General features: G+C 39.7%; 1 protein-coding gene and 1 long non-coding RNA gene across 4 annotated transcripts; both read left to right on the top strand.

Moving 5' to 3' along the window:
* The first annotated feature begins 1,058 nt into the window (after positions 1-1,058).
* On the top strand, positions 1,059-4,084 carry LOC116205786 (patatin-like phospholipase domain-containing protein 2). Of its 2 annotated transcripts, none has more exons than XM_031538444.1 (7): positions 1,059-1,738; positions 1,849-1,992; positions 2,408-2,519; positions 2,744-2,849; positions 2,935-3,031; positions 3,354-3,449; positions 3,536-4,084. In XM_031538444.1, exons 1-7 carry the CDS (start codon positions 1,154-1,156, stop codon positions 3,689-3,691), a joined length of 1,296 nt encoding a protein of 431 aa, XP_031394304.1. In that variant the 5' UTR covers positions 1,059-1,153; the 3' UTR covers positions 3,692-4,084. The 2 variants fall into 2 exon arrangements, with proteins under 2 accessions (XP_031394304.1, XP_031394305.1); XM_031538445.1 differs by having other exon boundaries at positions 1,061-1,738; positions 2,408-2,480.
* Positions 4,085-5,333: 1,249 nt separating this feature from the next.
* On the top strand, positions 5,334-11,646 carry LOC116203091. Of its 2 annotated transcripts, none has more exons than XR_004156204.1 (9): positions 5,334-7,246; positions 7,480-7,623; positions 8,715-8,850; positions 9,361-9,553; positions 9,667-9,797; positions 10,359-10,517; positions 10,644-10,778; positions 11,049-11,221; positions 11,298-11,646. It is a non-coding gene; the product is annotated as an uncharacterized LOC116203091 (long non-coding RNA). The 2 variants fall into 2 exon arrangements; XR_004156205.1 differs by having other exon boundaries at positions 5,336-7,246; positions 11,335-11,646.
* Positions 11,647-11,937: the final 291 nt, after the last annotated feature.

Here is an 11,937-nt window from a genome sequence, read left to right on the forward strand (position 1 = left end):
ATCCACTTCATGAGGCGCTGGGATTTACGAGACTCAGGAATTAGTTGAGCAAGTACGAACACCACTGGATCAAAATAAGAAAGAAAATGCTTAATAAAAGGCATTATGAAAAAAAAAATGAAGGGTCAGTGGTCCAAAAAATAATGGACTTTGTCCCATTTTTCAAATTTGACATGGCTTCATTTTTTGATAAAAAAATATACGAATTTTGATTTTTTTGTCACGTTAATCATCTCTGTCATTTTCTATTCATTTTGCTGACGAGACAGAAAAACGGTTTCTACGTGATGAACATTATCACATTGCGTCAGCAAAAATAATAATATATATATATATATATTTTGAAAAATAAATGTTTTGATCGGAGAAAGAGTGGGGTCCTCGGTTGGCCACGACCGCTGCCTTCCAAGTAACCCCAATGATTGGGTTGGCGTGGGGGGCTGAGTGGCTAGAGTCGAGGCCCCACAGGAGACCCCAACCAGGGTGCAGAGGATAGCGTTGCACGTTGATCGACCGGAGGCCCCCACCTTTTCTCCGATCAAAGCTTTTCTTTCTTTTTTTAATTTATTTTTTATTCTTTTTGTCAACGTAATATGATACGTCGTAAGCATCATTTACCATCACATCAACAAAATAGATAGAAAAACGATACAAATATCTAACGTGACAAGAATATCAAAATTCGTGTCAAAAAATAAAGTTAGTGTCAAAATTAAAATTTGGACAAAAATCATTCTTTGTCAGTTCATTAACTCAAAAACAAATAGCTACCACAGTTTTTATTCGTAGGCCACGTGCAAGTTACCCCGTGCTCATTGTGGCGGTCGCCATAAGCCAGCAGAACACTAACCGCCCCCCTTCCCGGAAAAATTAAAATTTTTGCCTCAAATGGAAAAATATTTAACGCACTAAATTTTTTAAATTTCGAATTTTGCCTCAAATGGAAAAATATTTAACGCACTAAATTTTTTAAATTTTAAAAAACAAATATTTATGTTTCGAAATTACAGCCCGACATTAAATAAATACAATTTAAAAAGAAAGAAAAAAAGGACCGTCTCTTCCTGTCATGACTACTGTCTACAGAAGAAGCGGTCGATGATACCAAAACTGAGGAAGAGGCAGAGCTTCAGAGCTCTCTCCCGCAATTCCCATGGCTCCTTCCCTCTCCTCCCTCTTCCTCTCCCACCAAACCCACTCCTACCCTTCTCTGGTCAGCCCCACTCCCTCCATTTCCCCCCGGCTCGGCCCGCATATCCGCCCCGGAACCCTAGCGTTCTCTGCCCCTAATCGTCCCTCTTCCTCCTCCTCGTCGTCTTCGTCGACCCAGAACCAGAATCCCATCCAAGAAGACCCGAGCTCGACCCAGAAGCCGCCATCTCCGTCCGAGAGGAAGTCCTTCGCCGTGGCCACGGGGGAGCTGTTCCTCGGCCTCGCCTCGCGGCTTATTAAGAGAAGTAACAGCAAGAGGAGCCCCGGCGGCAACAATCCTCTGCCCACGCTCGATGGTGGGAATAACGGTACGGTTAGGAGGAATGACAGTAAGGAGAGAATTGGGGTGGTAATGGAGGATGAGATAGAGCCGGAGGTGATCTGGGAGCAGAGAGTTAAAGACGTGGAGGCTGAGAAGAAGCGGAGAGTGGTCACCAGCCCCGGGTTCAGCTTCTCCGCCGCCGGGCTCTTGTTCCCTTATCATCTTGGCGTCGCTCAGTTCCTTATCGAGAAAGGTTACATTAAGGTTCGCTATTCCATTTCTCGTTCTACGTGTCTTCTGTTTTTTGCTTGTTTCTCACTTGGGTCATTCTATATGATCTTCAAGAATAAAAGTTTGTTTAATTTCTGTCTCAGGATACAACGCCATTGGCGGGTTCATCGGCTGGTGCCATTGTGTGTGCAGTCATTGCTTCGGGAGAGAGCATGGAAGAGGCTTTGAGAGCTACGAAGATACTGGCCGATGATTGTCGCAGCAGAGGAACTGCATTTCGACTCGGGGTATGTGTTTCCTCTGTTTACTCACTGTACCACGAGGAATGTTGCTGTTCTTGTTCCCTGTGATATCACGATTGTCTGTATTGCGAGAAGGTTAGATTTATAAATGACTGACATATGATAAGTTCAAGTTCCAGTCTTCGAGATATAGCTCAGGCCACCCTTATAGGTGTTGCCGTGTTTTCTTTGTCGTCATCAATGCTGTATAGGCTACTATAATTCACCAATGCAGTGCTTGTTAGGTCATCAATTAATCATCTTCTGAAGTAGCTATCATGGTTTAACTTGCCCTGCCTTGAATCCGGAAACATTACATACATTTTTGTCGTAAGAGCTGTAAACATTGAAGTTATGGCTTCAAATGTATCTGCTTGTTGAAAATATGAGTGTCGATCTGAGTTACTTTTGCTGTAAATAGGCCGTTCTCCGTGAAGTTCTAGACAAATTTCTTCCCGAAGATGTTCACATCAGGTCAAATGGCAGGGTTCGTGGTACGCGTGCACTTTCATTCTGTAGTTTGCCATCTGCAAGTATGATTTGGCTCGAATTGCTTTCCAAGAATTTAAAGCTTTCATCTTTGAAGCAACTTACTTAGAAAATGGAAGTGCATCAGAATCTAATTTAGTTTGCTTATGCCTTTAACTATATGTAATTATCCGTGTACGGAGGCAGCTTCTGACACAGTCCCCTTCTCGAGTTTGTGAGTTTCTTCTTAGTGTGAATGTTTGTTTTCTCTGAACTTCTTGCATTGCAGTTGCTGTGACGCAGATCCTCTGGAGGCCTCGAGGCTTATTGGTGGATCAATTTGACTCGAAGGAAGACCTGATCAATGCTGTATTCACCTCTTCCTTCATCCCGGGGTGACCAAGTTATTGACAAAAGTTCTTCATTAGATGTCCTAATTGCTGCTCTTCTTTCTTGCTGATAGGAGATATTATGATGCAGATATCTTGCTCCAAGGCCAGCTACGATGTTTCGTAACAGGTTATGCATTGATGGGGGTTTAACTTTATTTATGCCGCCAACATCTGCTGCACAGACGGTAATTCCCTTGAGTCCTGATTTGGCCCTCAAATCTCTGTATTTCTTCACTTACATCATCATCCTCGATCTCATTTAGTCAATTCCTGTATATTTTATAAGCACCCCTGTCACAGTCGCTTTGGCTAGGGCTTCTCTTGTAGAACAACCATTGCAATTTGCAAGAAAGGCTATATTATTAACTTACATTTAGTACTTGTTTCTCGGAAATAGATTAGAAAAATCTGCATTACTGCATAGGTCGGGCACAAGGCTTGTTCCTGTATTCCTTGATGATAGTAGCGATTATGAATTCTAGATCGTTATATGTATTATCTCCACAGGTTCGGGTTTGTGCCTTCCCAGCTTCTCAGTTGGGCCTTCAGGGGATCGGCATTAGCCCAGACTTGAACCCAGATTATCAGGCCACCCCCAGGGAGGTAATCGCATCTCCCACATCTTCACCAAGACTTTCTTCTTATTCAAACTGAAGATGACAAGCATTATGCTAACAACCCGTTTCCAGCTGTTCAACTGGGCCCTTGAGCCCGCACAAGATGTTATCCTCGACAGGCTCTTCGAGCTCGGGTATCTCGACGCATCGGTCTGGGCAGAGTCAAACCCAGCTGCAGAAATAGTCCAAGACGACTTCCCTCTAGCCGAAAATAGCACATCAAAATAACCCACCGTGGAGGTATCATGAGATCGCGTAGGACTTCCATTTCCTATTCAACATCATGGAGGAGCTCGTTTCTTGCAGTACAAGTGAGGAGAACGAGTGGTAAGTAAGGTAGCACAGAAGCGCCGGGTGGTAAATAGGTAAAAAAGTTTCTATACAAAAAGAAAGAATTAGGTCCCTACATGTGAAGCAAATAAAGTTTACAGTAAGATATGGACGTTGACTTGAGATATTGGTGACACTGAAGGCCTTCATTCATGTGTCAAGCTCAAAAGTGGGCACTTGTTTACGTTCCTAGAGGCTTTGCTTTTCATTATTCCTCTTCAAGACAACCTTTCTGAAACTAAACTCACTCTTTATTTATTTATTTAATAATAAATATAATTTTTTCTGGCAGAATAATCATGAAGAATATGTCCAAAAGGAACAGTTTTTTTTTGCTTGTCGTGTGCAGAGACAGCAACTCTGATAGTCATTTTCAGGAACCATCTAAGATTGTTGGCTTTTAAAAGAGTGGAATTATTTGTTGTGCATTCCAAAGGATGGTCGTGATCATGAATGTGACATCCATGCCACGTTATACCAAGCTGATCTTTTTCAAGCTACAAGCCCCATAGGCAACATTAACGGCAATAATACAACTGGTACGTTAATTGAATGCACAAAGTAAATCGTGCTTCGCCTGTACTCAACTTGGCTCCCTGTCATCGTCATATACCGATTTTTTGTGATGGAAAAACGATTTGGTTTTCCCATATAAGAAAGAAGTTTTCATGTTTTATATGTTTTCGGGCTGTATAAGAGAGAGAACTGTCTTCGGTTAGAAAAGAATAATCAGTACAATCTGACTGGTGAGAATTGAATTCAAAACTTTTAATTTTAAGTCGGCGGCTTGCACTAGAAGTTAGAATCCCTTTCTTATTATATGTAAGGAAATAAAAAAGAAAAAGAAAAAAACGTGAAATGGGGGTGGGGTTTGGTTGGTTTGACAAAGAAAATACAGAGACTAAGTGGGGGACAGGAACTACTCTAAGACCCATTTTGGATGCTTCTTTTTTTCAGCAAAAGTCAAAAGGGATTTGTGTAATGTTGAGAGAGCCCATGAAAGCTTCTCTCCCAACAACTTATTACTATCCTCACTTTTGTTGGTTCTTAAAATCTTCTTTTATCATTATTATTATTATTATTATTATTATTACTACGAAATGCTCAGATGACATGTACTGTTGTTGTCTGTGTGAAGGCACAAAAAAGGAGCAGCTCATAATTAACGTGAGCCTTTCTCGAGCTGCAAGATTAAAACGGTCGACCAGTTTAGTTATAACTTTACATTAAGAGGTTTCAGACTTATACTACATATCGGATTCAATTTCTTCACAGTTCTTTAGGACGCGGACATCGATTTCTAGAAGAGAGGCTAGAGTTCCTATACTCGTGTGCAAAACGATTATGGTCATAGCAAGTGTTTCACATGTCAGTGATCTTATACATAGAGATACATTATTCAACTTCATCAGCATGCACACGTCTTTGACTCCTTTTTTTTTTTTTTTTAACTCAACTAAATTTCATTAATAATTTAGTAGCCCTCGTAGAAACTAAAGAAATCTCCAGAGGATACATAGAGATTAGAAAAAGAAAAGAAAAATTACAAGAAAATCGTAAAAACAGATCGATGAAGGGAAAGACAGTGAAAAGAAGAGTACATCCAAGTTATGAATTCTTCAGCTCTATTGATCCCAAATCTAACAAGCCAATCAACTGTTGCATTTCCATGTCTTTGACTCCTCATAGATCCATGCAAAATAATATTTGATTTATCAAAGAGAGTGAAACGCGGTAATCGTCTTCACCTGATAACTAAAACGTTTTAGTTTTATTATTTGTTTAGAGACTATTTTCTTTTTTTTGAGCCAAGCGTGGCATTGACTTCTATTTAAAAAAAAGTGATATATACTAATTATTTTGATGATTTGATTTATGAAGTTTGTGGACCAAGATACGGGAAAGGGTAGAAAGGGAAGACACTCACCACAGAGGCAAACGGGCCTTACAAAAGGCGAGCATGCACGCTCATGCATCTTTTTAGTTTTACCACTCATAAAAGGCCCCAACTTTTTTTGAAAATTACCAAGCGTCCATCATCAATCCAAATTCTTGTACAAACTCCCGACTCGACTCTTTCTCCCTTTCTCTTATACATTTAAGCTCGGGTCTCTGATCAATCCGTTGTCAGCTACAAACTAATGCACATGTCCCTTGTGTCGTCTCTGTTTGTGTCTCTCGAGGGTTTCTTAGAGGGAGCGTCTCTGCAGAGACATTTTGGAATTCTGTCCACCTCCCCCGTCCATATCAGCCCCGATCGAGAAAGTTTGGAAGGAGGTGGACAGCATGCCAAACTCGCTCTGCAAATTCCCACTAAGAAACCCTTCTGAAGAGTGCAATGGTGTTCCCTTGCAGCATTCTTTGTTCGTGCAAACCGTCACTCGAACGGGATGAACTCACGAGGTAATTATTAATTTAGTTACTATGCATGTGCGCTCAGCTCAGCAAGCTTGGAAACCCGTACTTTGCAGCTCGATTTAGAGGATCCTCTCGCAGCCTCGCTCATGGGTAAGCTACCTGCGCAATATATATCATCAACCGCAGGTAGGTAGTTTTCTCCATATTGATTGATTGCCTCTCTAGAGTATACTCCATCAATATCACCTCTGTGTTTACAGTGTACGTACTGCAGCTATTTATCATACTTTTCTGTGTATAATGAAGTTTCTGTTTTTTGGTTTTGTGTTTTAATTACTTAACTGAATGAGGAGGTCATAGAGCTTGCGTAAAATAATTTTACGAAAATGTGATATACTTAAAATTTATGTTTTATATATATATATATATGTTTTAATTTTGTTGAATATATACGCATATGTATCTGATCAATAGGGATTTATGGAAGTAGGTTTAAGGATTGCACTAACAAGCGCAAATTGAAATTTGAGAATCTTCTAATCATGCAAAATTCTCGTACACCATACCTTCATTCGTTGATAAACCATTTAGCATAGCAGTCCAACACCATATTTCCACATAATTAAATATTAAGCTTTTCTTACTCCGTTTTGCCTCACTGTAATCTTTTATTGTTGGTTGATTTTAGCTCTTTCTCCGTCTTGTTGACCGGGGGAAATATTAATCTGTAATAGAGAAGATAAAGAAGGAGATTTTTGAAATTTGAAGTAATATTAATAATAGAGTAGTAGATTTTTTTAGATTTTAATTCGATGGTCCTAATACTAACATAGTTAATAGTAGCCCATATCGGTCTCAGCCCAACCCAGCCCAGCCCATTTTAAGGGGAATCAATAAATTAAACGGCGGCGGGCACATCCTTGTCCTTACTTATATTAATAATATATATATATATATATATATATATGTAATAAAATAAATCTCAATTTCGACTAGTGTTGATCGACAACGATTCGAAGGAGAGAATTATCGGAAGGCGAACCGTGGCATGCAGTTGTGCTCGCTCCTCTCGTCATGTCGTTCTCTGAAAATGGAGTGAGTCCTACTGTTGCATCAGTAATAATCTGAAAATGTCGAAATCGTCCTTTTATTATTATTATTATTATTATTATTATTATTATTATTATTATTATTATTTTTAAATAGCATATTCTGCCAGGTCGATCGCTGAATTAAGCTTTCTTGCTGTTCCATTCAATTAGCCAGGATCAATTTGGTCTGTGTGCACTAATCTATTCGTTGTTATTTATTTTATTTTTAACATGAAGGAGGAACCTGCTATGTTTGTGAATGGTATGCCAAGTTCACCGCCACCGCCACCGCCCGAGGTTGTGAACATTGCGAGGTCCTCAAGGTGTCTTATGAAGCCCGAAGAGAAGCAGGCCTATTTGGTTAAGGTGGAGGAAAGCCAGGTAAAAAAACACAAGAGTAAAATGCAGTTTGCCCTCTAAGTATTGAGTCTAGTAGCAGAATGTCCCAAAACCTTTAAATTTTTTCACTATACCACCTAACCTATCGACAAAAGAGAAGAGTCCCATCCCGACTTCCTTTTCCGATCACCTTTTTTGGCCAAAATTTATTTATTTTTAATTTATTGATATTCAGCATTTATCAATAGTCTCAAAAATAAAAAGAAAAGAGGAACAGAAGAGAAGAACGTTTCCTAGAGGCAACAAACAAACCCAACAATCCATACGCATGATTCTTCGAACAGAACGAATGAGTATTATCATACAAATTGCAAGCAGAGAACAATTCGGACAAACAATTCTACAACATGAATCCCCGTGCTTTTAGATTCATTCATTACCTCAACAATCCCATCACAGTACATGCTTATGCGACAATTACTTAAAATTAGCAAAATTGATTCCCCTTTATATGATGCGAGAGAGAGACGGAGGCAATGAGTAATAATAACCAATTTTCAGACATAATCGATACAACAAAAGATAACAGATCATTGGAGTACACGGAAATTACAGGTCCAATCTTGAAGCTCGAGGAATTGCTATGAACTACGAGCTCTCAGATTTGCATGAAAGTCCAGCAAAACCGTGGAGCAACTTCACCGGTGAAATTGATTGAGCATGTTTCGTTTCAAGAATTTGGGGAGAGATTCTTCCCTCTCCCTAAATGACAATCTTCTGTTTTTGTTTTTTTTTTGTTTTTGAAATTATTTCATAACTTCTTAATTTAATAAACTAATAAAATATAAATTCTGCCTGAAAAAGTGACTAGAAAGAAAGTAGTCCTGGTGCACTTTGCTTTTTTTTTTTGATAGGTTGTGGGGGATTGTGTAAAATTTTGAAGGTCAGGAGGCACTCTGTTACTATGCTCAAAGCTCGGGGGCAAACTGCATTTTACTTAAAAAAAAAAAAGAAGCTAATTGCCGATTTAATCTGTCAACCTTCTGTCGTGGTGATTTGCTCCTCTTATGATGGGGAATCTCTTATCCTTCTCTCTCTTTTTTTCCCCCAATTTTCATTAACTGAATGTCTAGGGCTTCGATGCTGATTCCTACGCCTTATGTATTGGATGACATAATTCAACCGGTTCCACTGGATGACCTCGTGACTTACCGTGCCGACTACGATGATTTTATTCATCTTGCTGTCGCTAAATGCAATGCCGACCAGGTTAGTTAAAGGTTTGCCTTTTTTGTTTAAATTGCTTTATGCCTTTCAGCTTACACTGGCAGCCGTTCATTCTTTTGTATTGATTATTTTTTCCCGGTTACAATAGGAGTCTCATAGCCTAGTATAAAGAAATGGAAAGGAAAATCTAAATAAATGATAACAGGTAGTCTCATTGATGAAAATCGAACTTGAAACTTCTAGGTTACCTGGTGAGGGTGTTAGCCACTGCACTACACCCCTTTCTCTGTAAGAAATGGAAAGTAAATCTAAATAAATGGGCACAGGTAGTCCCACCGATGAAAATCGAACTTGAAACTTCTAGGTTACCTGGTGAGGGTGTTAGCCACTGCGCTACACCCCTTTCTCTGTATTGATTATTTTTGTCCACTCTGTTAGAATATTTGTATAGCAGTACCTGAACCCTCATGCATTGTTGTATAGCGATACAAATTCAGTTCTACTGTAAAAAGATATCTGTTTGGTTGGTAACTAACTTGTTTGCCCCCTCAGCCCACGATGATATACTTTCCCATTATTCAGAAGGCGAAACCGTGGGAGTTGTGCTCCTCTCGTCGTTCACTACATCACATTTGGTGCCTTGGATTATGTTATGCTGACCGTACTTTTAAAGTATACGAGGCAGTTGTGTATCAGATGCCTCCATCCACCAATCTTCTGTTTTGCCACTTCTGCAGGGTCAGAGGTAAAATTCAGTTATCCGAGTTTTTAAACCGTGTCTTCTAGTTTTGGCTGGACTAAACTAGATGTCGTCATAATACCCCGAGTAAACTTTGTTTGTTCGCCAATTTCCTGAAGGGTCAAGGATAATTCCTCCGATGCCATCTGGTTGCCCCTTTGGACTGATTCATGGTATTCCATCGTCCCTGCCACCGCCTGAGGCTGTGGAATCATGGTTTCGTGCTTTATTCTCAGGGGAAGACTGTCAGGTTAGGGCCGGCTTTTTCTACATTAACTATCACTGTCACTATGCTTTTGTTCCTTTTCTTTTCTGTGATATATCTCCTTTACCTTTCCTGCAGATTATGACTTGTATTTTAGTCGAATGGGTGATTGATTGATTGATTGAATGAATGAATGCACCTGAAAGTTTATTCATTCACTGCGCGAATCCCATTCCAGAGTAGATGTATACTGAGTATATGTATTGTGGCTGGTGGAAGCCGAAAATTGCTTCAATGGCCGAGTGGGAAAACCTTTTGCATTTGGATAGAAATATCACCTTCTGTAGCAAAAAGGTAGCCGGGCTGTTGCATCGGTAGTAACCTCAAAACATCGAATTGCTTTAAAAAATTAGAATATCCTTTTTTTCTCGAGTGTTCTAAGCCTGTAAAATAAGAGATGAGGTCCTCTATGCTGCCATTTTAATCTCTGAGTATGGGTCAGCATTTGGTATTAGATCATGGAGTTAAGATTTCGTAATGCTTCATTCATAAATCAGGATCATTTTGGTCTAAGTGCACTGATCGATTCATTCTTTTAACATGAAGGGGAAGGAGGATACGATAAGCCTAACCCAAACTTCATTGGAATGTCTGTAAGTCGTGAATGGTCCGCCTTATCCAAAGATCCCGAAGAACCGTTCCTGGCTCCGTTCTATGACTTCCCAAGAGATGGAGTTCTACTTGGGGAAGGTGAAGGAGAGCCAGGTAAGTAGTAACTGATTGCTGATCTAGTCGATCGACTTTTATTCTTTTTTGGTGGTGGTTCGTTCTTCTCTCATAGGGATTTTCTGCTCCTCCTCTTTTTATTTTTTTGATTGACTGAAAATCTAGGGCTTCGATGTTCCTTCCTTCCCGTATGCCATGAACAAGTTACTTAAAGTGGTTTCCCCCAAAGTCTTTGCGCGTCACCGTGCCGAGTACGACTGTTTTCTTCAGCTCACTGTTGCTAAATACAATGCCAACCAGGTTAGTTTGGGCTTGGCTTTTGATATAATTTTTTTTCTTCCTTTCAGCATACACTGGCATCTTTTCATTCTTTTGTATCGATTATCATTTGTTTCTACCTCTGTTTGAATATTTGAATTGCCGTACTTGAACTTACTCTCATGCATGGTGCATAGTAATACAGATTCAGTTCTACGGTAAGATATCTCTTTTGGTTTAGTTATTCAAAGTTGGGAATGAAGCCAGGATCATCAAGCTTGAAGATAAATAACCGCTTTGTTTGCCTTTCAGCCCGAGGGGATATGGTATCCCCGAATCTTGAAGGCAAACAGGATGATGTCTGGTGCTTCAGAGGTACACTATATCACGTTTGAGGCCTTGGATAGTGCCACCGGCATTTGAAGCTGTTGTGCATCAGATGATTCCGATCCATAATTTGTATTGCCACTTCTGCATGGTCTGAGGTAAAATTCATCCGTCCAAATTTTTAACTGATTCTAGCTTTGGCTGGACACTAAACAAGTTGTCGCCGTTGTACAGCGAGCAACGCATTGTTCTTTCTCCAATTTTTCTGTAGGGTCGAGGATAATTCCTTTGGAAGCCGCCTCCGACCTCCCTCACCTTTTTTGTATTTTCTGAATGATGATCCATGGGTAAAAGGAGGGGGGAGTTGCTGGTTAGCTTTCTCGTTCAGTGAGAATGAAGGAAATCGGAAGTTGTCATTCTCGTGAAGAAACTTTACTTTTGACTCCTTTTGAGTAAAATGTAGATATTACTACCTACTACTATATATTTGCATGTACGTTTTGCCTAAATCAGTCACTCGTACGAATTCTCCTCTCTTTTTGTGTGTTTTATGAAGTTATGTGAATATTATACTTTTTAGTATTATGCCTTTTCTGTAGAATTTCTTCGGGAACGATCTCATTACAATTATGTTTGATTTCATTGATTCTTCTCATTACGTGTAGGGTAGAGGGACAAATCCCAAAGATAAAAATGGTGGCCAAATGCTCTGTAAAATTGATTAAAGACCAAAGAAATCATGTGAAAACAGCATAGATAGCATTGCTATTATATAGTAAAGAAATTTAAGTGGGGTTGGTCTGTCAAAGAAACTATAGAGGCTAAGTGGGGGACAGGAACTAGTCCAAGGCCCATTTTTGCATTCGTCTTTTTC

This window comes from Punica granatum, chromosome 4 (assembly GCF_007655135.1).
Source record: "Punica granatum isolate Tunisia-2019 chromosome 4, ASM765513v2, whole genome shotgun sequence".
Classification (NCBI taxonomy): Eukaryota; Viridiplantae; Streptophyta; class Magnoliopsida; order Myrtales; family Lythraceae; genus Punica; species Punica granatum.

Excerpts from the sequence above, each read along its gene's own strand:
- LOC116205786 (XM_031538444.1), top strand. The coding sequence starts at position 1,154 with ATGGCTCCTTCCCTCTCCTCCCTCTTCCTCTCCCACCAAACCCACTCC. Across the intron at positions 1,739-1,848 it reads TCGAGAAAGGTTACATTAAG|GATACAACGCCATTGGCGGG; the intron begins GTTCGCTATTCC and ends TTTCTGTCTCAG. Across the intron at positions 2,520-2,743 it reads CTGTAGTTTGCCATCTGCAA|TTGCTGTGACGCAGATCCTC; the intron begins GTATGATTTGGC and ends CTTGCATTGCAG.